The sequence below is a fragment of the Scyliorhinus torazame genome, chromosome 2, assembly GCF_047496885.1.
Source record: "Scyliorhinus torazame isolate Kashiwa2021f chromosome 2, sScyTor2.1, whole genome shotgun sequence".
Taxonomy (NCBI): domain Eukaryota; kingdom Metazoa; phylum Chordata; class Chondrichthyes; order Carcharhiniformes; family Scyliorhinidae; genus Scyliorhinus; species Scyliorhinus torazame.
This window is the reverse complement of record NC_092708.1, coordinates 272,871,133-272,898,189: the sequence shown is the minus strand read 5'-3', so window position 1 is coordinate 272,898,189 and position 27,057 is coordinate 272,871,133. Positions and strand designations below refer to the sequence as shown.

The 27,057-nt window shown below is 42.3% G+C and overlaps 1 protein-coding gene across 2 annotated transcripts in view; it reads right to left on the bottom strand.

The window, feature by feature from the left end:
- Positions 1–27,057, bottom strand: part of LOC140398664 (tau-tubulin kinase 2-like) — a 370,126-nt gene that overhangs the window by 67,653 nt on the left and 275,416 nt on the right. For both annotated transcript variants that reach the window (XM_072487597.1, XM_072487608.1), the window contains exons 10-13: positions 24,064–24,221; positions 16,349–16,580; positions 10,987–11,198; positions 1,755–2,202 (exon numbers count right to left, since the gene is read on the bottom strand). In XM_072487597.1, coding sequence (XP_072343698.1) covers positions 1,755–2,202; positions 10,987–11,198; positions 16,349–16,580; positions 24,064–24,221 — 1,050 coding nt within the window. The remainder of the gene's footprint in view (positions 1–1,754; positions 2,203–10,986; positions 11,199–16,348; positions 16,581–24,063; positions 24,222–27,057) is intronic.

Here is a 27,057-nt window from a genome sequence, read left to right as displayed (position 1 = left end):
CTCCAGGGCACCAGGTTCGATTCTCAGCTTGGGTCACGGGTCTGTGTGGAGTCTGCACGTTCTCCCCATGTTTGCATGGATTTCCTCCGGGTGCCCCGGTTTCCTCCCACAGTCCAAAGATGTGCAGGTTAGGTGGATTGGCTGTACTAAATTGCCCTTAGTGTACAAAAAAAGTTAGGTGGGGTTACAGGGATAGGGTGGAGGTGTGGGGATAGGGTGGAGGTGTGGGGACCCGGCTTGGGTCACTGTGTGCAGAGTCTGCACATTCTCCCCATGGCTGCGTGGATTTCCTCCAGGTGTTCCTGTTTACTCCCACAAGTCCCGAAAGACACGCTTGTTATGTCAATTGGACATTCTGAATTCTCCCTCTTGTGTACCCGAACAGTCGCCGGAGTGTGGCGACTAGGGGATATTCACAGTAACTTCATTGCAGTGTTAATGCATGCCTACTTGAGACATTAATAAAAGATTATTATCTATAGTGACAAACAGAAGTCATGTTTCAGGTTGGGATGGTCCTTCATCAGAATATTCGCAGGGTAGATGCTCAAAAGAAACTCCCCTGATTGCAGGAATCTAAAACCGGGGGCACAGCTTCAGAATAAGGAGTCTTCCATTTAAGATAGAGATGAAAAGGAATGTTTTATTTCAGTATGGTCCGTAATCTTTGGAATTCTCTACCACATAGGTCTGCGGAGGCAGGGTCATTGAATGCATTCAAAAGTAATTGATTACGAATTACTTTACAAAATGGAAGACACTAGGGGGATGCAAGTTAGTACATTTTCTTTTTCAAGTGCTGCACTTTAAATTATCTGCCTCAATACCTACTCATAGTAAAGCATTTGAATGCCTTTAAACTCTCACCCTCTCAAATGTTTTCATTATTGTGAGAACTTCTATTCACTACCCTTTAACCACCTACATCATGGAGAACCAAAAGTATTTTGTAACCATAACTTTATATCTGTGGCATAATTCCAGTGAATCTTAGCTGTTGTTTTCCATGGCTCCAATATCCTTCCTCTAATGATGTGTCCAGAACTGCACACAACATTCCAACCACACACTGCATCGGTTGGGTCAGAAAGAACAAAGAACAAAGAAATGTACAGCACAGGAACAGGCCCTTCGGCCCTCCAAGCCCGCGCCGACCATACTGCCCGACTAAACTACAATCTTCTACACAAAGAAAGTTAGCTTGCTTCCTACTTCTACAGTCAAATTCCACACACAAAAGCCCAAATCCTCCTTTGCCATTTTATGGTCTTTCCTACCTGTCATACGCTGTCAATTTTAAAGTTCTAAACATCTACACCCCAACTGCCTTTCCATAAATCCTTCCATCAAAAACAGCAACAAGAAATACTGATCAGTTTTCTTCTCATTAAAACAAATGTGATTTTTAGAAACAATTAAAATTCATGCTGAATTTTAAGCCTCCAAGAAGAGTAGACATTGGATTCAACCAATGAGAGTCTATTGCTGTAATCCAACACACTGGACACAATGGCACAGACAGACAGACAGACAGATGGGATGGGGCAAATTAGTTTCAGTCCTTTCGGACTGCATCCAAAGATACTTTGGGAAAAATAAATCTTTATTTTAATTGTACATGTTTCCCAGACTGCATTTTCAACAGACTCTCATTATTAATCTGTGGTAGCTCACTAACAACTCTCATTGAATAGTGCAGTTCAGCAATTACATAAACATGTGCTTCTAAAGCCACACTTTTCACTAGTGGGTACCTGTTCTCTTCCTGCTTCTGGAGATCGTGGATGTCCCATCTTTTCGATTGGAACGGCTGCTTCCAACTTTAATCTTTCCTCTTGAGGAGGATCTTCTGCTAAGACATCTGGCTCCTCATCATCTGTTCGTCCAGATGGACTGGTCAATTTCTGGCCCTGACCACCATCAGTCCTGAAATCTTGAAGGTCACGGTCCTTATCCACAATGACCCACTCCTTGGAGTCAATCTCCTGCCTGCAGGAGCTTAAATTGACTGCTACAAATCCGTTGCTAATGACAGCATCACCATGCACAGGAGATTCCACAGAGACAGGCTTTGAATAGTCTGGGATGTACTCCTCATCAAAGTGCCATACTCTGTTGGAACGAGCAGCAGCTGAGGCCTTCGGAGGTTGTGTCGCAGCAACATCCTTCAACAAGCCCAAGTCTTCCGGAGCCTTAGTGGAGCTGGATATAAAAATGTATATAGTTAACAGGCTTAAAAATAAATATTGGGAATAAATAAATCCAAATAGTGCAGGCTAGATCTTTTTGTTATTTGTCAGATTTCTTCCATTAAACCTGAACAACAAGGACATTATAGCTTACAAAAAAGGCATTAGCTATTAAAATTAAATCCGACTGTTAGTCAAACTTCTTATTTATTCACAATACTTTTTCTGACAACACATAGGAGTGGAATACAATAATAACTAATTATGTATTTTTCTAATTTTTTTAGAAACATCTCATCAGATTTTGTTTAAAACTCAAATCTTAAATGGGAACAAGGCATATTAAAGGGTTTCCATACTAATAAGATTCTCGGTTAAGAGGATAGTGGTTGATTAGTGGCTTGACATTTAAGAAATATGACAATTTATTTCAATAGTATTTCTTTTACAACCTTGTGGAGGGGAAATAACAAAATAACTCCATACTGATTCAGTGGGTAGAAATATTTCAGGTCCCCTTCAATATAATATGATGTGGAGATGCCGGCGTTGGACTGGGGTGAGCACAGTACGAAGTCTTACAACACCAGGTTAAAGTCCAACAGGTTTGTTTCGATGTCACTAGCTTTCTGAGCGCTGCTCCTTCCTCAGGTTCAATATAATAGGTATACATTCATATTTTGGAATTACTTTGCAGCAGATAATATTCTGTCACAAGTAGTCTTACATTAACACTGCAATGAAGTCACCACATTCTGGTGCCTGTTCGGGTACACAGAGGGAGAATTCAGAATGTCCAATTCACCTAACAGCACGTCTTTCTGGACTTGTGGGAGGAAACCGGAGAACCCTGAGGAAACCCACGCAGACACGGGGAGAACCTGCAAACAGTGACCCAAGCCGGGAATCAAACCTGGGACCCTGGTGCTGTGAAGCAACAGTGCTAACCACTGTACTACCATGCCACCCAAGAGAACTAGACAAACCATATTAAGCCACATTCCATATCTGACAAAGAAATAAAACATCTGAGATGGAGAATATTGAAATAATTAAAAAGAAATCTAATTATTTATTTTTTGGGCAAGTGAACAGAGAGGAATCAAGAAGGCAGCTTGCTCTCAAGAAAATGGTGGTGAATCACCTTCTTGAACCGCTGCAGCCCATGTGTTGTAGGAATACCCACAGTGCTGTTAGGGAGGGAGTTTGAGGGTTTGACTCAGTGACAGTGAAGGTACAGTGATAGAGTTCTAATTCAAGGATTGGTGTGGCAACCTGCAGGGTGTTCTCAAGCATCTGCTGTCCTTGTACTTCTAGGTGGCAGAGGTCTTGGGTTTAAAGGTTATATTGAAGGAGCCTTGGTTAGTTGTTGCAGTACCTCTTGCAAACAGTTCACCATGCTGCCACTGTGTTTGGTGGTGGAGGAGGTGAATATTTAAGGTGGTTCAATGGGGTGCCAATCAGGCTGCCTGTTTTGTCCTGGGCGGTGTCGAGATTCTCGAGTGCTGTTGGAGCTGCACTCATCCAACAAGTTAAGAGTATTGCATCACACTCCTGACTGGTGCCTTATAGAGACAGTAAGGTGGTGGATTTGGGGAGTCAGGGTGTGAGTTAATCTCGGCAGAATTCCCAGTCTCTGCCTGCTCTTGTAGTCACAGTATTTATGTGGCTGGTCCAGTTCAGTTTCTCTTCAACTTCCATTGGGACCAAAAGAACTGAAGAAATTTAAAACCGTATTTAAAAATTTACAGCACTTTGTCAAATGTGACTAGGAAACAGGACTTCCGGTGACGTCACACATGGTGAGGACACCCACATTGCAGCTCCCACCAGGATCCGCTTTTTAGAACCTTTTTCGCCTGCATTTTTCAGGAACTTTTTCTCACCAAAACGTTTTTATTGAATGAAAAGGATCTCTAACCCACTGCAATGAAGGAGAAATAGCACAAGCAACCTACAAAAAGACATTCATCGACAAATTCGGAGGCATGGAGCAGCTCCCTCAGGGACACAATGGCGGAGACTGCATTGGCGACGGCAGCATCCCTGATCACCGCAGGCATGCTGGCCAGTATGCTAGCTAAAGAATTTGATGCCCACTTTGTGAAGGAGCGGTGGTGGATGAAGAAAACTAATGTAAGTCACTTGAGGAAGCCCTGAAACTAGAAAAAACTGCGGTTAACATGGCGAGGTGATCGAAAGCATAGAAAAAACACTTGACGAGGCACAGGAAACAGCTTGCCTCGCTAGAAGCTGAAATAATGGTGGTGACTGCTGAAAATAGGAGGCTGAAGGGTAAAGCCGATGACATTGAAAACCGAGCTGGGAGGCAGAACCTCAGGGTAGTGGGTTTGCCGGAAGGATTAGAGGGCCCGAACCCAACTGCACACCTTACTAGAATGTTCGGGAAAATGATGGGTACCCCTCTCCCGGAATTGGATACAGCTCACCGGACCCTTCGGCAGAAACTCCAACCGAACGAGCCGCCACATGCAATGATAGTGCGCTTCCACAGTTTTCAGGAGAAAGAACGAGTCCTGAAATGGGCAAACGATCATCAGGATTGGAGGTGGGAAGGCAATCTCGTGTGTATATAGCGGGTCGTGAGAATCGAGCTGGTGAGAAAGCGGGCGGCCTTCAACAAGACTAAGGCCACCTTGTACAAGAAAAGAGTTTGGTTCAGGGTGGTGTACCCGATGAGGCTGCGGGTCATGTGCGAGTCAAGGGACTTCTACTTTGATACATCGGAAGAGACGGACGCCTTCATCAAGCAACATGGACTTGGTTCAAATTATTTTGTTTGGCTTTTGACTACTGTAGGTTGAGAGTAATATTGGGTTATCATATATTTATATATATATACACAATTGTTGTTGTTTGAAGGCAAAATTCTTATGTTTTCTCTTCGATTTTTGCTTCATGTACGGTTTGGTTTTGGGGGGGGGGGGGGGGGGGATGTGAATAGAAAGAGTTGACTCCTATGAAAAGGGTTGATTTTTTTTCTTTGTCTTTTGTACTATACTTGGAGTTATATTCCTCCATTTGGGAACTAAGTCTTGTGGGGGTATTGGTATTGAGAGAATCATAGAATTTACAGTGCAGAAGGAGGCCATTCGACCCATCATGTCTGCAGAGGCTCCTGGAAAGAGCACCCACTTAAGCCCACACCTCTATCCCTGTAAGCCAGTGACCCCATCTAACCCAAGGGCAATTTAGCATGGCCAAATCACCTAAACTGCACATCTTTGGATTGTAGGAGGAAACCGGAGGAAACCCACGCAGACACTGGGAGAACGTGCAGACTCCACACAGACAGTGACCCAAGCCGGGAATCGAACCTGGGACCCTAGAGCGGTGAAGCAACTGTGCTAACCACTGTGCTACCACGCCGCCCGAGGCTTGTTTTATCCTCAGAGCAGGCGATTGTTTTTTTACGAGATCCTCTTCGTCTCCCTCTGGGTGGTTTTGGCAGCCATTTTAGATGGGCCCATTTTTCATGAGTAAGAACCTGGCTGCCTCTGGCGGTGGAAATGACTAACTCAGGGATGCGAAGAGCCAAGAGGCCTCCAATTCGGCTGGTCACCTGGAACATAAAGGGGTTGGGTGGCCTGGTTTAAAGGTAGAGATGTTTTGCTCACCTGAAGAACCTAAAAGCTGATTTGGTGTTTTTGCAAGAGGTCAATTTGCATATATGGAATCAGGCCTGACTGTGGCAGGGATAGCTAAGCCAAATGTTCCATTTGGGCTTTGATGGACGGGCCCGGCCACTGCGATCGTAGTGGATCCCAATGGCAGATTTGTAATGGTCACTGGGTCTGTAGCGGGTACATCGGGGGGGGGGGTAATCTCCTTTAAAGCACATATAAATAGGACGATGAGGGCTGAACGGCAACGTGATCGAGATGGATGGTCAATATTGATCTGATCCTACCCAGAGTTGCTTGCAAATAGGAAGATGCAGCAAGCCCAGTTTGACTTGCTGTCCATTGGGAAGGTGGTGAGCCAACTCCAGTGCTTGAGGGGGATGTTTTTATGAGTATGGGGAGAAGGCCAGCCAAATTTTTTCTCACCAGTTGAAATGGCAGGTGGCTTCCTGAGGGATTATACGAATCAAAAACTCAAGATGGCAGTTTGATTTTCGCCCCGAATGAAGTCAATGTGGTCTTTGCGTCCTTTGACAGGCACTTCTAGAGGCCAGAGCACCCAGAGAATAAGTCAGTCATGTTGGCGTTTTTAGATGGGTTGTCCTTTCCAATGGTGGAGAGAGAAAGGCGGGAGGAGTTGGTAGCCCCGTTCTGAAGGGCGTTGGATCAATGTAGTTGGATAAGGCCCCTGGTCCTGACAGGTTTCCCGTAGAATATAACAGTTAACATCATTGACAGTGGACATGGTTAGCAATTCCTTGTCATGATGGTCCTTGCCCATACGCTCTGCCAGGCTTCTATATCAGTCATAAAAAAATCCCATGGAGTGTGGTTCTTATAGACCCATATCTCTCCTAAATGCTGATGCCAAATTGATAGCTACAGTGTTGGTGCTGCCTTTGGAGCCATGTTTTCCAGAGATGATAGCGGAAAACCAGACAGGTTTCACTAAATGTCGACAATTACATGCGATTATTGAATGTTGTACTTTCCCCCTCCCCGGTTTCCGAACCAGTGCCTCGGTCTGGTTGGGTGACCTCATGGAATTTCTACATCTAAAGAAGGTCAAGTACACCATCGGGGGTCGATCGAAAGGTTCTACCCGAGGTGGTGTCCATTCATTTCCTACTTTAAAGAGCTAATCACCATCAACTGTTAGGAGGGAGGAGGAGGAGAGGGGGTTAGTTCTCATTGTCAGGGGAAGGGTGTTTCTTTTCTGGGTGTTTTTTGTATAGTTGGTTCTGCATTTTCTAATATTTACTTTGTAATATCAGTTTTCCACGTTATGGTGCATTTTATTTGTTTGTTATAAATGAAAACTCTTCAATATATATTTTTTAAAAGGTGAATAGGAAACGGAGGTTGCTGGGGGAGGTGTCCATGATGAGCCGTCATTAATTTAAATAGTGACTAGGAGAGCGAGGTGCGGAATTAGAAGAAATTTCAATATGGAGAGAGCTGTTGAAATATGCAGTCAATGTATGCTACAAGGAGTAGCTGAAAAAAAGGCCATTGCTTATCAAAGGGAAAACTCGATAAATATCTGAAGCAGAGAAAGAGAGCAATGCTTTTGGCTTTTTGATACAGGCTCTATTTTTAAAATCTCATTAGCAACTACCCACAAGCAACTGCACTAACTTCATTACATCTGCATCACTCTAGTTTAACAATGTACTCTAGCTGGACAGACAATTATCCATTGGACTTTTAGATATGTGGCTAAATCAGCCATTAATGTTCCCTGAGGTACTCTGTCTTAGTCATGTGACACCGACATGACAGTTTTAAAAAAAATCTACCATCACTGCTTTAAAGTGAAAGTGCATCCACGCTTTTGTCACTTCCAGGCTAACAATTCCAATTCTGGTACTCTTCTGGCCAGCCTCCCACGTCCCAGTCTCTGTGAACCTGTTCATGAAAACCTTTGCTGCCTGTATTCCAACTTGCACCAAGTCACATTGCCCCTGTGCTCTTTGTCCTGCACTGGCTCCATTTTAAAGTTCTCATCCATGTTCCAAATCACTCCATGGTCTCTCGCTCCTTCAATCTCTGTGACTTCCTCCAGCTCTATAACCTCCCAAGATCTCTTCCATATGCAGCAGTCCCTTCAATTGCCTGGGCCCAAAACTGACATTTCCTCCCTAAACATCACTGCCTCTTTATTCCTCTTTTAAGCTGCTCCTGACAATGCATCTCTTTGATCAAGCTTTTGGTTACCTTTCTAATATAGCCTTATGTGCCTGGGCGTCAAATATTTCATAACAGACCTGTGCAGTAACTTGGATGTCCATCCCTGCCCTGCCCCCCCCCCCCCCCCCCCAAATACACTTTCTGGTAGATTTATTTTTTGTTCAAAAAAGAACTTTGTGTGTCTTTATTGCTCAAAATGGTAGTGGTCTCCGTGTGGTGCCCAAAATGCATAATATTAATTAATGAATAGAAAAGCAGGAATACTCTGAATGATAATTAAGTGCAATTCAATGGAATAGAATACAAAGAACAGTACAGGACAGGGTCAGGCCCTTTGGCCCGCCAAGCCTGCACCGATCATAATGCCTGTCTGAACTAAAACCTTCTGCACTTCCGGGGCCCATATCCCTCTATTCTTGTCTATTTGTCAAGAAGCGTCTTAAGCATTGCTATCATATGTGCTTCACCACCTCCCCCGGCAGCATGTTCCAGGCACTCACCACCCTCTGTGTAAAGAAAATGGCCTCGCACATCTCCTTTAAACTTTGCCTCTCACACCTTAAACCTCTGTCCCCTAGTAATTGACTCTTCCACCCTGGGAAAAAGCATCTGACTATTCACTCTGACCATGCCACTCAATTTTGAAAACCTCTATCAGGTCACCCCTCAACCTCCATTGTTCCAGTGAAAGCAATCAGAGTTTATCCAACCTCTCCTCACAGCTAATACGCTCCAGACCAGGCAACATCCTGTCAAAACTCTTCTGGTACTCTCTCCAAAGCATCCACATCCTTCTGGTAGTGTACAACCAGAATTGTATACAATATTTCAAATGAGGCCTAACTATGGTTCTGTAGAGCTGCTGCATAACTTGCCAATTTTTAAACTCAATGCCCTGGCCAATGAAGACAAGCATGCCGTATGCCTTCTTGATGACCTTATCCACCTGCATTGCCACTTTCTGTGACCTGTGGACCTCTATACCCAGATCCCTCTGCCTGCAAACACTGTTAAGAGTTCTGCCATTTACTGTGTAATTCCCACCTGTATTAGACCTTCCAAATTGCATTACCTCACATTTGTCCGGATTAAACTTCATCTGCCATTTCGCCACCTAAGTCTCTAACCGATCTCTATCCTGTTGTATCCTCACAATCCTCTTTACTTTCCGTATCTTCACCAACCGTTGTGTCGTCCGCAAACTTACTAATCAGACCAGCTACATTTTCCTCCAAACCATTTATATATACTACAAAGGTCCCAACACGGATTCCTGTGGAACACCACTAGTCACAGCCTTCCAGTAAGAAAAGCACCCTTCCACTGCTATCCTCTGTCTTCTATGATCGAGCCAGTTCTGTATCCATCCAGTTCTATAGACTTGGCATTTTCTCAAGAATTAAAAAAAGTCATCAAAAATACAATGAGAATAAACACAATATATAGAAAATTTTCACCTCTAATTACCTTATTTAACTGTTTTAACAAAACAAGCCGTTTATAGCAATTTCTTTTGGCGAGTACGGTTATTTTTCTTTATGTACTGTCATCCTATTCTAACTGAACAATGTTTAAAATCCAGCCCAATATTACAATACAATATTATTCCTCCAACAGCCCTTCAAAAGTACTTCATTGGATGTGGAGCCCTTTGGTACATCCGGAGGTTGTGAATCATGGTACATAAATGGAAGCCCTCCTTTCTCTCAAATGCAGCAGTAGCTAGCTGCTAGCTTGCATGCCAGTGGCAGAGTAACTCTGGATCAGCTCTAGGGTGGTCCGAAATTGGGAACTCATTGAAATAAATGGGGCCACTGTGGTACGTAGACAGAAACACCACAATGGTTCTGATGGGAGTGAGGCTTTAAATGAATTGTCTTTGATGCACAATAAACATGTGAAAATTAAACATTGTTTTCTTGATCATGTTTTGCTCCCTTAATTCTGCTTATTAAACAGAAAACAATGGAACAAAGCAGTTTCAAAACCAAAATGTTTCAATTTCTAAACTACACTGAGTTTGTAGCTATTTCAAAAATATTATGGGCGGGATTCTACTTTTGTGGGACTAAGTCCCCACGCCGGCGGGAAAACCGGCACGAACCACTCCGGCATCAACAGCCCCCGAAAGTGCAGAATTCTCCACACTTCCGGGGGCTAGGTGGATGCCGGAGAGGTTGGCGCGACACCAGCCGGCGCTGAAGGGACTGCGCGAGTTCGCACATGCGCAGACCGGCCGGCGAATTCTGGCACATGCGCAGGGGGTTGTCTTCTCCGCGCCGGCCATGGCGGAGCCCTACAGGGGCTGGCGCAGAAGGAAGGAGTGCCCCCGTGGCACAGGCCCACCCACAAATCGGTGGGCCCCAATCGCGGGCTAGGCCTTCGTGCCCCCCCCCCGGGGTCAGATCCCCCTGTGCCCCCCCCCCCCCCCCCCCCCCCCGAGGACCGCCCCAGCAGTCTTGGCTGCCAGGTCCCGCCGTGTGGGACCATGCCTTACCCAGCGGGACTGGCCAAAAACGGGCGGCCGCTCGGCTCATCGGGACCCGGAGAATTGCCGGGGGGGGGGGGGGGGGGCGCACGCGTTGCCAACAGCCCCCGACTGGCGTGGCGTGATCCCCGCCCCTGCCCGAAAACCAGAGAATACAGCAGCCGGCGTCGGGGCGGGATTCGTGCCGCCCCCTGGGGAATCTCCGACCCGGCGGGGGTTGGGAAAATCCCGCTGTATATCTATAGTAAAGATGGGACCTGCCAAAATGTTAATTCTCTGCATCTGGACAACAAAGATTTAAATTTAAGATTCATATCTTTTTCATAATTTAATTTGAACTTATAAGAAAGACATTTTTTTCCATTAAGAAATGAGCAGTGTTAAGAAAAAATACCATATATTCCCAATTTCCCTCCTTTTGGTAAATACTTGTGGCAAAACCAGTTAAGCCAGAACAGAACAAAGTTGCACTTACCAAGCTTCCAAGAATTTATCAGTGCTGGGCTTGGTCTCTAAAGTGAGACGCTTTTCAAACTCAAAGCTGTGTATGGACCTCAGCTTTCTTAACAATGGGGCATCGCGGTCTGGTTGCAAAGTCTCAGAACGCACCTTCACTGGGGAGCCCAGGCTTGGCCCGTTTTGAGGCCCGTTTCTGGCACCTTGGCTGTTCTCATCCTCTGTAACACCCTATATTTCCAAAAGAAAAGAAAGTGATTTACTGCATCTGTCACGGGGAAATCACAGAATAATACAGCACAGAAGAGGCCCTTCTGCCCATCGAGTCTGCACTGACACATGAAAAACACCTGACCTGCCTACTCAATCCCATTTGCCAGCACTTGGCCCATAAGCCTTGAATGTTAAGACGTGCCTGGTGAGACAGCACAGACCCAGGTGGTGGAGTCTGGGACATTATTTGTAAGGTATGATTCCATGAGTATGGCTGTGTCAGGCTGTTGGTTGACCAATCTGTGCAACAGCTCTCCCAATTTTGGTACAAGCCCATAGATGTTAGCAAGGAAGACTGCAGGGTCAACAGGACTGGGCTTGTTGTCACCTGGGTGGATGCCAGGTGGTCCGTCCGGTGGTTTCTTTGTCGCAATTTAATACAACCAAGTGGCTTGCTAGGCCATTTTGGAGGGCATTTAAAAGTCAACCGCATTGCTGTGGGCCTGGGGTCACAGGTAGGCCAAACCAGATAAGGTCGGCAGGTTTCTTCTCTAAAAGGACATCAGTGAACCAGATAGGTTTTTATGACAACCTACTTTAATTCCAAATGTCTATCGAGTTTAAATTCCACCATCTGCCGTGGTGGAATTCAAACCCGGATCCCCAGAGAATCTTCTGGATCTCTGGAATACTGGCCCTGTGACAATACCACTGTGCCACCGCCTCTCCCAAACTAATTTAAATCAATTATCTGGTTACGATCTCATTGTTTGTGGGACATTGTACTCAAATTGGCTGCTGCATTTACCTCTAATACAACTATGGCGACATTTCAAAGGCATTTCATTAGCTATGAAGAGCTTTGAGACATCCTAAGGGTGCACAAACTACTTTATACTTTAAAAAGCATTCTTCACGAGGGTTCATAAAACTTCAAGCAAAGTGCTTAAATTTGATATCTGCATCTGTTCTGAATTTAGTTCCAGCACCTTTAACCAGTGACCTTGGAAACATTCTTCAGATTTTCTGACCATTCAGATTACAATTTATCTTTCAATAGAAGCCTGGCTAATCTATTAATTATTATTCTTGCTCCACGGTTTTGCAAAGATGCTGCTTGGCATTGTAATATAAACTGTGGATTTTAATCAAAAAAAACTTATTTGGTACTGCAAAACAAATCACTTTCAATGGTGATAAAAGTAATTATTCTTAAACTGGTTGGAAAAGAGTGAGGATGTAAGAAGGAAACAAATGCTGCCAATTCTAGATCATTCACCTGGGAAGCAGCGGAAGACTGGATTTGGAAAATTATTCAGGGAAAGGGACGTTGTGGATAGTTCGTTTCGAGAGCTGGCTATATTACGCTGAACTGAAAAGCCCACCTCACAGCTGTAAATTCAATGACCTTGAACCTTTCATTGCCTACATTTATTAAGGACAGCTAAAGCCAACGTGTCTTAGCATGACACTGGTCAGATGTCCAAGTCTCACATGTGTACAGCAGAGTGAGGACTATTGCTGTATAGATTTTCCTTTCAGTCGACAGACACTTTTCTTCATTCCAGATTGATGTTCAAAATCAGCAGACATCTACACTTATTTTGCAATTCTTGCATGCCACTCTACATCAATATAGACAGCTCAAGAGAGTGTGCTCCTGAGCTAAGTGCTGGCCTATTGCCAGCAGGTTTTGCTCATGGACTGAAACACTGGACTTGATGTAGGGCTTTCCAGGAGCAGGCTGGTACATTACTTCAGTTATCTTTGCACTGATCATAAGGTAGGTGGTGTACATGGACCTCCAAAAGGCATTTGGTAAAGTGTTGCGCAATAGACCTGTGAGCAAAGTTAGACCTCATGGAATAAAGGGACAGTAGCAACATGGATAAGAAATTGGATGAGTGGCACGGCACAGAAAGTAATGATTGCTTTTCAGACTGGAGGAAGATTTATCAGGAAGCTCCCCAGGAATTAGTGTTAGTACCCCAGCTCCTCCAGTTCTATATTAATTATCTAGGTGCGATGTACAGGACAACATTTCAAAATTCGCACATTTACAAAACTTGGAAATATTGTGAATTGTGGGATGGACAGTTTAGGACTTCAACAGGACATAGACAGGTTGGTGGAATGAGCAGACAAGTGGCAGGCAGAATTTAATGCAGAAACGTGAAGAGATACATTTTGGTAGAAAGAATGCAGAGACACAAAATACGGGTACAATTCTTACCAGAGCACAGGAGCAGAAGGACTTGGGTGCGTATGTGCACAAATCATTGGAAGGCAGGTTGAGAGTTGTTCATTAAGCATATGACATTTTGAACTTTATTAATAGAGGCATAGAGTAGAAAAGGAAATTATGTTAAGCTTGTATAAAACATTTTTTCGGCCTCAACTGGATAATTGTGTCCAGTTCTGGCACCACACTTTAAGAAGGATATGAAGACATGAGAGAGGTGCAGAAAAGATGCACAAGAATGGTTCCAGGGATGAGGAACTTCATTTAATGTAGATAGATTGGAGAAATTGAGACTGAGATTGAGGGGGGCGGGACAGTGCTGCCTCACAGCGCCAGGGACCCGGGTTCAATTCCAGCCTTAGGTGACTGTGTGGAGTTTGCACGTTCTCCCTGTGTCTGCGTGGGTTTCCTCTGGGTGTTCCGGTTTCCTCTCACAGTCCAAAGATATGCAGGTTATGTGGATTGGCCATGCTAAAGTACCCCTTAGTGTCCAGGGATGTGAAAGTTAGGTTACCGGTATAGGGCGGAGTGGATTGGTGCAGACTTAATGGACTCCTTCTGCACTGTAGTGATTTTATGACTGTTCTCTTTGAAGAGAAGGTTTGATAGAAATATTCAAAATCATGAAGGGTCTAGTCAGGGTAGATGAGAAATTATTCTCCCTGTTGGAAGAATCAGGAACCAGAGGCAAAGAGTTAAGTTAATCGGCAAAAGAAGCAATGCCGACATGAGGAAAAACGTTCCTCTGCAGCAAGTGGTTAGGATCTGAAATGTTATTCCTAAGAGTGTGACGGAGGGTGGTTCAATTGAGCTTTAGATTATAAATCAGAAAAGATAGAATGTACAGGACTATGAGAAGAAGTTGGGAAATCGGCATGAGGGAACTGCTCCTTCAGAGTCAGCACCCACGCAGCAGGTCAAATAGCCTCCCATTCTATGGTTCTATGCCAAAGTTTAAAGTTTCATTATCCAGTACTAAAATTGTTGATCTTGACTAACATAAATTACAAACCACATAACTTCACAGAAAATTAATTTATGCATCAGAGTTAATTAAAATAAAGACCTGAATACATATAGCACATTTCACATTAAGATTCTCCAAAGCATTGTGCAACCAATGAGTATTTTTGAAATATTGCTCCGGTTTTAACATTAAAAAATGCAGCTGCCAATTTGGCACGAAACAGGTCCCTTAAACATAAATCATGGCCAGATAATCTGCTTTAGTGGTGCTGGTAGAAGGATAAATACCGGGGAGATCTCACGGCCTTTTGTTTGGCTATTGCCATAGGATCTTTTTACGCCCATTTGAGGGCAGACAGGGCCTCACTTTGAAGTGTTAGTTGAAAGACTGCACCTCCAACACTGCTCTGGAGCGTTCAGTACTGCTCTGGAGTGTCATTTTAGATTATAGGGTCAAGACTGGGACTTGAATCTGCACCTTCTGGATCAGTGGGCAAAATATTAACACTATGCCAAGGCTGATGTTCATAATAAGAGCACAATTTCACCTCCTCAATCACCATAAACTCTGATAATATATTGTGTATTACATAGCATTAATCAATGTACCCTGTAATTTACCATAAGCAAAGTCATGGAAGAACCATTAGTGAAGGATCATTTATCATTTTGGTCTCAAGGGTGGTTATGTTAGGGCAAGGTACTGACGAAGAGGACTTTAAATAGGCTAATACATTAGATGCCATATTATGAGGAGCCACAGAACATAGAACATTACAGCGCAGTACAGGCCCTCATAAAAATGATTCTTACTGCAATTAGCTTCAGCTGGCCCCCATAGACATCTCTGGGATGCCACTAAAGCATTCATATTTCTTACAAAAACATTCAATTCAATTCTCAGAGACAACACTCAAGTAACTGTCTCTTAAAACATATTGAAAAGTTGATATAGGAACCACACAAATATTTTTCAAAAAGGAGAACAATTTTCATGGAAACTAATGGGTACTAATAGGCTGGGACCTAACAACAATTCAATTCTAATTTGATCAGTAGCTAGAAGCAAATGATCAATTACTAAGCAGTAAGTAAATTTCTGAGCTTATGACTAACAATCTAATGATGGTTCTTCAATATTATATACAATTTAGACCAAAACCATTATACCATAACTCTACATGGTACAACTGGGTTAATTAACTTCAGAAAATTGTTAGTGATTGCAGATCTTTAGGGATTCCTATATTTAATAAAAACAGTCAAGTGCAATACAGACACGAATGGGAAAATGAAAAATATCACATCCGAAAATCGTGACATTGGCCCTTATTGTTATTTGGCCCTTTGCTGACTTCTGAACTTTTTTCCACAGGATACCTATTTCTGCTTCAAGCTCCAAGTCATCGAACCACAGAATTCCTAGAGGAGGAGGTCATTCGTCCCATCGAGTCTGCATTGACCCTCTGAAAGAGCACCCTACCTAGGCCCACTCCCCCGCCCTCTCCCTGTAACCCCACCTAACCTTCACGTCTTTGAACACTAAGGGACACTTTTAGCATGGGTAATCCACCTAACCTGCACATTGCGAGACTGTGGGAGGAAACCCATGCAGACAGAGGGAGAGCATACAAACTCCACACAGTCACTCAAGGCCGGAATTGAACCTGGTTCCCTGGCGCTGTGCTAAACACTGTGCCACCCATGATGGATAATCTGCTATTTTATCACTAGAGCTTTGTGAAACAATAGCTTTAGTGTGCTGGATTCCAGGCCTGGCCCTATTTTCGAATTTATTGATCTATCATTAATAGATTTATAAAAACACAAATTTCCATACAAGAACATAGTTTTGCACAACACTTTCACAAAGATGCCAGCAGGAATATAACTCAAATATTATGGTCGCTATTGCAATGTATAAACTCTACCATTCACTAAGATACTGAACCCAATTTACCTTGCAGCCAGCCATCTTAATTTTGTTCCTGTTGATGTCCATTTCTTCCCAAACATCCTTCTCTCCAACATAAGGAGCTTGAACATTATGGGATTCTTGCATTTCTGCCATCCTTTCAGGGCAAATGATGCCTGGAATAACATTCTCACCATCGCTGAGCTGTTCATCCTGCAGTACTTCATCAGTGTTTTCTTTCATTAGATCTCCTGGCACCAGTGAAGCATTAGCAATTCTGCCAAAACACAAGTAGCAAGACACTTCATACAGTCAATTTTTCCAAAGGAGGCAATAAAAGCAATTCCCAAAATGTTAACTACATACTTGTCTGATTGACAGAGAGAGACAGGTTAATGTTATTATGATCTGGAATGCAGTGGTGGAAGCAGATTTAACAGTAACTTTGATGAGAAAATTGGATATACACTTGAATAAAGGGAGGGTGGAAGGGAAATCAGTGCTAGGAGGAAAGAGGAGAGGAACGGGACGAATCAGATAGGTTTGATTCCCTGCTGGGTCACTGTCTGTGCGGAGTCTGCACGTTCTCCCAGTGTGTGCGTGGGTTTCCTCCGGGTGCTCCGGTTTCCTCCCACAGTCCAAAGACGTGCAGGTTAGGTTGATTGGCCATGATAAATTGCCCTGAGTAACCAAAAAGGTTGGGGGGGGCTATTGGGTTACGGGGATGGGGTGGAAGTGAGGGCTTGGGTGGGTCGGTGCAGACTCGATTGGAAGAATGGCCTCCTTCTGCACTGTATGTTCTATGTTCTTTCAAAAAATAAGCTTCTTCCTGTGCTGCAAAGTGCTAGGCCCTCTCTTGAAAAGCTGTCATGTGATCCATACAAAAAGCAAGTTATAGAAATAAATGCATGTTTCTATTGTGGAGTGAGATACTACAGCATATGTGGTATGGTAAAATCCTATTATAAGTCAGCTGCTTATGAATAAAATCTGCTTTCCAAAACACAACTCATCTGAAGCTATGTTCTTGCAATCAGTTTTAGTTGTCCATGTAGCTCAGATATAGTGATTATTTTAGTGACATTTTCCCATTGCTGGAAGACTATTTATTGCCTCAGCTGTCTTGCTATTTGTAAACCATCTAGCATGTGATTAGATAATGACACTGCTAATGGATAGCAAATTCTCTTTAAATGGTTAATTGTCAAGGACCCTGAGGATGGCTGTGATAGTACAGCTGAGGGACATCTCGACATTCACTGGCAGTTCAGGCAATGTTCCATCCAGAAGGTCAATTTTGCATCTGAAGCTAGTAATGCACTAAGATTCCGAGCAGCACACTGGGGAGAAGGCAGCTGAGCAGATATTTTATTGTCTGCTTTAAGTTTTAGCGAGTACTGAGTAGCGCAGTACATTTGTGGATCAAGTAGCAGGAGAACGCATTGGGAATTTAATACACTGATCAGGTTTTTTTTTGCTGCAGAAATAAATTACATCAAATTATTAATATACATCATAATCTTGCAGTGAAGCACTACCTCGGGTAGTTAAGGAAGGTATTTTTCCAAAGAAATGGTAAGTTGACCATGATGTAGCACATTTTCCTATACTTGGAAAGTAACTGGAAGCAGGTAAACTTGATTTGGAAATTCTACGATGACTTGCTCTGAACAGGAAAAATCATCGACATAAAATATATGTCTTGCTTATTCAAATCTTTGCATAAGACTTTTCAATAGCCAATAAAACTTAGGATTTAAGCCTCTTTGGTTGCATGGTGGTTTGACAGATTCTGCCACATAATGGCAGGGTTATGCCTGCAATTTCCCAACATGCGATCATTATTGGAAGGCTGGCCAGGAAAATAGAGGTTATGAAAAAACTAAGAGACACCATGGGCATTTCTTAATGGCTGCAGCAAACCGTCAGTGATTGAGGTTTGGGACTAAAGCACTTAGTTACTAAAAACTATGCATTGCGTAAGGTAATTTAATGAGGAAGGAACTCCGCACTGCACAAGATAATTTAATGAGAAAGAGGGTTGATATGGGGAGGGAATGGGAAGGAAAAAAAAATTAAAGCAAAAGACAGGGAAGTATTTTGTTTTTATTGCAAAATATACAAAATAAACTTCATTTTTTTCTGTTGCAGAAGTGTGTGCTTTATTATTACAGAACTATGGGGGCGATTCTCCAATATGGAGCCCAAGTGTTCGCGCCGTCGTGAACGCCGTCGCGTTGCACGACGGTGGGAACCGTGCCCGGGTACGACCGATTCTGGCCCCCACAGGAGGCCAGCGTGGCGCTGGAGTGGTTCACGCCGCTCTAGCTTCCTTTCCCGGTGGCAAATGGGCGCCGCGCCAACCCGCGCATGCATGCGGGACTTCTTTAGCACGCCGGACCCGACTCAACATGGCGTCGGTGTTCAGGAGCCAGCCGCGCCAGAAAGTAGGCCGGGCGGGGGGGGGGGGGGGCAGCCCGACGATCTGTGAGCCTCGATCGTGGGCCAGACCCCACCGGAGCCCCCCCCCCGCCCGGCCAGACCTGACCCAGCTTATTCATGAGCAATTTCTACCTGGAACTCTCGAGTTGGAGCTTTTTCTTAGAAACCCAAATAATCCACACCACTCCAACAATGCAAGAATGCGGGAATCTGGAATACAGCCATGAACTAACAACAGACACATCCTTCAGTTTGTCTAAGCAACAACTCAACCCTGGAAAACTCCATTTTATGTAGGCAGGGCACAGCTATGGAACTGCTATCAAATAATCTAATCCTTGAACAGTCTGCTGTACTTTGCCATGATCCTGCCTGGTTTCAAAAATCTTCTCTGTGATTGTACCTTTGGGTCTCCATCCTAAATCTCCCTATTTTTATAGCTTTTCACCATATGGTTAACAGACAGTTTATTCTTACTTAATATAGAGCTGACATCTACCTGCAAGTGAGAGTAGTTTAGAAATGCAGGCTACACTCGCCAGAACATGGTAATGGAGTCGGACACTTTAGGAACTTTCAAGCGGTTATTGGATAGGCATATGGAGTGCACTAGAATGATTGGGAGTAGGTTGATTTGATCTTAGTTTCAGACTAGTTCTGCACAACATTGTGGGCCGAAGGGCCTGTACTGTGCTGTACAGTTCTATGTTCTGTTCCAACATGCAAAATTATTCACAACTATTCAAATAATCCAAAATTGGTCAGCTATTCTCCCCTAACTACCATGACAAGTTGTAGAGACTTCACAAAATAATAAAGTAGTATATCCTGGTTCGTGATTTTTTTAAATTCACTCTGAGTTTTAGGTAGGTGTGGATCCAAGTAATTTTATGGTCACTATTACTGACACTAACTTGTTTTTTCCCCCCAGATTTTATTTAATTAATTGAATTTAAATTCCCTGCTGCTGTGGTGGAATTTGAACTTTTGTCTCTGGATTACTAAATTAAGTTGCCATAGACGCAGGTGACCATAGACTGCTTTCCTCTTGGGGGAGAGCTGACTGGCAGTGATTGAACCTGAGGATTACCACACCTCAGGTGAGGGGCAAGGTTGAGAAGGCCTTCATGAATAACCTCAGCCAGTACATGAATTGAACTCACGCTGTTGGCCTTGTTCTGCATCACTAGTCCATTAAATAACGACAGTGCTATCACATTTACATGATAACTATCATGTTTATATTAACTTTGTTTAAATACAAAGAATGAAATTAAGACTGAACTGCGTCAAGGCTCTTCAGATAGGACTCTTCTATAAACTTCAGCTCATCCAAAATACCGTTGCTCATATCCTATTCCACACTATGTCCCCCATTCGGTCATCCCTATCCTCCTTTGTTTGTGTGTAGTTTAACCTCACACCATATAGACGCATCTTTGGGTATTTTATAAATGCAAATTGTTGCAATATATGGATAAAAAAATGTTTTTTTTTTTTTTTAAATCTGCATAGTTCCCCCTCTCTTTGATTTCCTAATGTGCCATATTATTTTTTTTGAATAGGAGAGAGGAAACCATGGCTGGCAAAACAACTCTCACCAGTTGCTGTGATGTTCAGAGAAGATAATCAGCAGCAGTAGTTAATAGAATAAAGTGCTGTCTGTCTTTAGGGAGGTTTGGAACTGCAGAGGTGGCTTAATTCAAAAGTCAATATGGAAGTATTGGAACAGGATCTTCTTACATTAAATCCATGTGTAGGCAGGTGATATGTTGCTCAGTTACGCTCAGGATCTTATTCCATGTACTCTTTCTATTTTAACAAATGAAATAAGATGAACCTTATTAAATTTGTTAATGGTAAACATTTTATTTGTGTACTTTGAAAGTTACACCAGCTGTTATGTAACATCCCATTTCAAATTAGGCATTCCCACCAGAGAATATATTTCATCAGGACTCCAATGTGATTCTTTTACTTAAATTTTCACGTCAGCTTTCCTAATTCTGAATATTAAAGCAAGTTCGACTAGCCCCCAGTCCACAGTGAAGCCTGTCTGTGTAGATCCCATATACTCTGTCTCAGTTTCTTTCTCTCTGTTGCTTTCTCTCTGTAATAGAAAAATAAAAAATTCTTTAATGTTAAAAACTTTTTATTTTCCTTTTTTTATTGATTCTGGCTCTCTCAATCTCCTAATTCTTCCCTCCTTCTCTGTGCTATTCCCCACTATGTCATCTTCTGCTTAACTCCTCCTCATTTGCGGTCTACTTTTATTCCCATCCGTTGCCACCTACAGGCTCCGCAACAACTTCATCCCAAAACACTTCAAAGGAGAAATAGTAAACAAAAATTGACAACATGGCACTCAAGGAGATATTGGGGAAATGTGAAGAAAAGCTTGGCCAAAGGGGTAGATTTTAAGAAGCATCTCAACAGAGAAGGAGGAAAGAGAGGCAAAGCGATTTGGGGGGGAAATTCCAGAGTTTAAAGCCTTGACAGTTGTAGGCATGGCTGCCAATGATGGAACAATTAAAATTGGGGATGCGGAAGAGGCCAGATTTGGAGGAGTGGGGAGATTTTGGGAGAGTTGAAGGGATGGTGAACATTACAGGGATAAGGAGGGGCAAAACATTGTAAGGATTAGAAAATAAGTTATGAATTTATTTTTAAAATCGAGGTATTATGAGCCAACATAGGTCAGCAAGCAAGGGTGAATGGATCTTCGAGAGAGTTAAGCTGCAGACAACAGAGTTTTAGGCAACCTCAAAATTATGGAGGGTGTAAGGCAAGCGAGGTCGGCCAGGAGAGCATTAGATTAGTCCCTGATTTTGTCATTTCCCCTATCCCCATAGGCTGAAGCCCTCAAACATCATATTTGCCTTCCACAACATCACTGCAATCTATGAGAATGCAGACTGCTGTGTCTGCTAGGACACAAAAAATTGCTCTTACCTAAACCATTATTACAGAACTTACAACAAATTTAAGATGTTTCATTTTAATGATGTTAGCAGTTACTAGCAGCAATTCCCAAACATGTTTAGCAATTACGTTTTTACATCAATTGACTTGTGAAATCGAGAAACGAAGGAGAAGCTCCGAGGTGCAGAATGCCATTAAGCTGGGCCCTCAAGATGCAGAACACATTAATACTTGTTAACCGCTTGCTTCATTCTGCACAGTAGTCAATTATCAAATAGGGTCTGGAGTAAGGTGACAGTTGGAATCTGACATCACTCCAAGGGACAGTTCCCAAGTCTGCAAATATTCCTGTTGTCTTCAATTCCATGCGTGATCAACAGCTGTATTTGAATTTAAATAACGCATATTTTTTTTTGTTGCTGATTGAACTTCAAGGATGAAGTATATATCAGGAGGCTTTGTAGACTTTTTATTTAGTTCTTTCAATGTCATCAAGATTGTGACTGGAGGCTACATGGATCTGAGGAACGCTGGAATACTGATTACATTACAGACTCATCCAGGTTCCATATTCCAAGAGAATTACTGGAGCAGTTTGTTATTTTCATATTGAAATAAAGTAGGTGAAGTTTCATAAATTACCGTTATCTGTAGTGACTCTTATTACTGTTTATCAGTTACTTTATAGACTAAACCACTGCCTTCCCCAAGAGGACATGCACCATATCCAGGATACTAAATACAGCACTGTGGTCATCTGTTCCATCCTTATTTAACACAACACCAGGGAGCAACAGATTATTTAAGCGACAGTGCTTGCTGTGAAGCATGAAAGGATAAGAGCAAAACTCAAAAATGTAACTGTAATTCATGAAGTGGGTTTGGTATTGCTACGCTTTGGTCTTTAAAAGTGTAAATTGTAGGAAGAAGAGAATACATGAGACAGTAAGGAGTTCCACAATTTTGTGTCTGGGAAGGAGTAGGAGATGGAACAAGAAACAACAACAAGGATATGGATATATGATATACAAGTTATTTTAACAAATATAGATGCATTAAGAAATTAACAAATAGGGTCCCATTAAGGTTTAACTAAAATTACCATGTTTCTAAAATTTATTTGGAAGATAAATACTCCATGTGATATTAAATTTAGAGTTGCTGCCACCTCTTATAAAAGTTGATCTTTTGTCCTCCATTAAGTACAGAATTTCTTCTTAAACATGTAGCTTCAGATATAAAAGGTAAACTTGTTTTCAAAGTAACTAGTGTTAAGATAGATGTAGCATTTCTTCAATAAACTGAGTAAAATGGTGGGATGATCAACCGTCGACTCATATGTGAGAAGATTCTTTGATCCACAGGCCAGCTGGAATGCACAAGTTTTGCCTTGGGGTTAAACAGGATATATGTGATTAAAGCATGGGCCAGTTACAAATGGTGTCTTATCAAGGAATTTATTATTTACTGATCTGTCTTTGACCAATGTTTTATTAAGGGGAACTTTGTCTAGGTTATGTACTTCAGACTTCTCTCAGTGGTCTTTACTCACATTCAGAGCTTTCATTTTTGGAATTTACACTTAATTTAATGGACATCAATATCACCTCACCTACCTATTGGGAAACTGAAGTAGGAAGATTGCCTCAAAAGTCTACCAGATTATCGGGCTGTTGGCTAAGGTAAAGTGTAGGACTAAGCGCGAGATCAGGTTGCTTAGACTTAGTATGTCCCTTTTGTGGGGACCATGAATTGGATTCAGTTGAATTGGTTTTTGGAGCGCAAGATGATGGATTAAAGGCTTGCCCTATCCACTCTGCCCTCTGGCTTTGTAACTCAGAGGAATAACATTTAAATTTATAAGTTAAAAATAAGGAAAACATCTTTATTCTTTTCTGAATGTTTTTACTATCATAAATTCATTACTTCTGTGCAAATGTATTAATTTAAACTGCAAAGGCAGATTATTTGCAAACTTTCACAATAAACGCGAGAATGTGGTAGGCATCTAATTTGGTCTCTGGTGTGATATCTCATAATAAAAAGGATATTAATCTCATGACATGCTCTCCCATTCACAGCATACAGTCACAAGTTCCAGTTTATAGCAGACCCATGGAAGAGCCTGCCTGGGAATACCTATTAATGTGTTGGGACACAGCCCAAATCCCATCAACCATCTAACTGACTATAAATTAGATCACTAAAAGAGTTATATTAATCACCTTCCTCCCAACTACTCCAAATATAATTCTGCAATTACAAACCAAGTATTAAATCACTTATGGGTCTTTCACAAGTAGTGATAGCTGGAATTAACATATGCTGGAGAATGACTATGGTTCATGACATCACTGAGCACTGCCTCAACTATCTTCCAATGGTACTCTACTCACCCAAGAGCAGCAGGTGTCTGCCGCGTATGTAGTTGAGGAGTGGTGGAGGTGGTGATCATGGTAAGTGATCCATCCGTCCCAGTTTTCTCCCAGTCGAAAGGGTCACTGTCAGCGACCCCATGTAGTTTAATGCTGCTGTCAAATACAGACATTAACAACTGCAGAATAAAAGGAAATAACCAAGTTAAAACAGGAGAATAATGGGCCAGATATGATGCCAAGGGATAGTTAGAGAAAAAAATAAGGTGGTACATTGCTGGCAGGGGTTTCAACAAGAAATTCAGAACTCCTTCAGCAAAGCTCATATGATTTTTAAAGTACCCAACATGAGAATGTCATGAGAAAATCAATTTTCATGATAATGTGGAATTTGTGATAGATTTTTATTGTTGTGCAGCTTTGTAAGATACACACTATAGAATGAATAACCAATATACCATGTCACTGCAAAATCATTGCCACAGAAGAATTATTGATGAATTACAATTGAATAGCAGCCAACAGTTGAGCAAGAAGAAACAGAGTTTCTATTTCTTCTCAAGGCTATACTTATATGATTTTGAATTCACCATATTTTCAAATATCTAAAAAAAAAAAATGATAGATCTGTAAACTTACCAAACCGCTAACTAAAATAGCAAAACAAATCAGAGAGGTCCAACACTACTCATAATGGGAAGAGACAGTAAACAATGTTGGTTGAATCTTGGGCTTGCATCCTCCTGCAGTACTGTATCACATTCAACATTTCACAAGTTACATTTTATTTGAGTTTAAATGAAAAGCAATTACAATTTATTTTGTGAAGCAGATTTTCCCTGCTATATTTGCTTGGAGTAGCAAATATTTATTCATAAACTTAATCATTTTGTCACTTCTGGAATAGGTTACATTCTCACAATGAAATCTTAAGTACTGTAAATAAAAAGTAAGCACAGTTATCTTGCAATATTTTGTCATATGTTAAATAATAGCATCCCAAACTGTAGGAACTTGGCCGATGTTGTAGGCTCTGGGGAATCGTACTTTTTTGTGCTCCATAATCAGTGATTGTCCCTGAATTTACCACCTCACAACCTGCCTTCGGTCGAGACCCAGGACCTGTACAATAGCTTAATTCTTTTCTATGATCTCAAAAATAAGTTTCTCCCAAACTTCTTAGCAATCAAACAAAAACAATGAACCTGAAAAAAGTATATGGGAGGCCGTTTGGAGAATGATCCAGATACTACAAAAAGAGAGTCTTATTTTCTTCATCAATTAGGCATCTTACGCATAATGCAAGGGTATAAGAGAATTCAGGAGGAGGGTAGGCCTAGCTGTTTCCAATCTCTGCTGCCAAAATATTTTGCTGAAATGTGGTTATCTACATGTTAACCTGTACAAATAAGGCATTAGGCAATTTATGGATGGATTTATAGAGGTACAAGGGAACCATTGGCCTTGAATTAGGAATGTTTCCCTGACATCATCAATACAACAAGCTCTTATGGTCTAAACTGCCTGCAAAACTAAATTCAAGAAGGATGGGGGCTCGCATTGACCTGAAGGTCCACCTTTTTGTTAATTCTAAAGTGCAAAATCTAAGCAAAATTTGGTGAAATGTAAAATTAAGTAGATACAAATTGAGCAATTCTCATGTCAATTCTGCAACAGAAAATGGACGGACACATTTCTTGCACTATTTAATAATCAACAGGAGCAGCCACATCTCCTTACCTAAAAATCCTACTAAGAGGCTTGTAATGGAATTGAATCGAGAGTGACCAATCTGCCTTCTCTCACAACTATGATTTCATTGCTAATATTATTAATCACTGTGTAACATATTCTCCTTAGTTTGATCACCTCTCTGGCCAACAGAACTCTGGGATACATCCCTGCGACCAGAGATCATTAGAGCGTGAAAAAACAGTTTATATAGTACATTTTATTGAACTGGGCCTGGGTCTGAACAAGAAAACAAAGATTCAATCGTGGATAGTGTCCCAGAAGGTGTATCTGCGCAAGACACCCTCCGTGTTCAAGTGAAGGCAAGCATCCAGCAGAGGGCAGCAGAGCGGAGCCGCTGATTGGATGTTGCGGAGGAAACTTGAATCAGTGCATTGCGGCCAATGTATCCAGAAGGTGTACCTGAGCAAGACACCCTCCTTGTTCAAGTGAAGGCAAGCATCCAGCAGAGGACAGCAGAGCGGAGCCGCTGATTGGCTGTTGCGGGGAAAATTTGCATCAGTGCATTGCGGTCACTGTATCCAGAAGGTGGTTTGTGGAGTAGCTGTTGTCAAGCGAGTTAAACCCCAAACACTTCTTCAGTGTTTCCCTCCCTACCTCCTCCTCTAACCAAAAAAAAACAATCACTGTAAGGATCCCAGCCGAGTAAAGATCAAGAGGGAGACTCGAGGGCAGGTAGAAGTAGAAAGAAGTTGAACCGTGACGTCACAGCCAGCAGGTAAGTGATTGGCTGGTGACTGGTAAGTAGTTTTTCTTTTCCCCGAGGTGTGTTGATAAGGTAAGGTTTTTCTAATTCTATTTTTTTTATCGTGTGATTGGTAACAATTTTGCTTTTTTTTTTCCCTTTTTCCTTTTTCTATTATTTTATATTATAGTTAATCTAAGTTGACTTTAAGATTAAAAATGTCAGGAGATCTCAGACCCGTGTTATGCTCCTCTTGCGCAATGTGGGAGCTCAGGGACGTGGCTGATATCCCTGGCTCCTTCACGTGCGGGAAGTGTGTCCAGCTGCAGCTCTTGTTAGACCACATGATGGCTCTGGAGCTGCGGATGGACTCACTTTGGAGCATCCGCGATGCTGAGGAAGCCGTGGATAGCACGTTTAGCGAATTGGTCACACCACAGATTAGGATTGCTGAGGGAGAAAGTGAATGGGTGACCAAAAGGCAAAAAAAATGCAGGAAGGCAGTGCAGGTGTCCCCCCTGCGGTCATCTCCCTCCAAAACAGGTATACCGTTTTGGATGCTGTTGGGGGAGATGGCT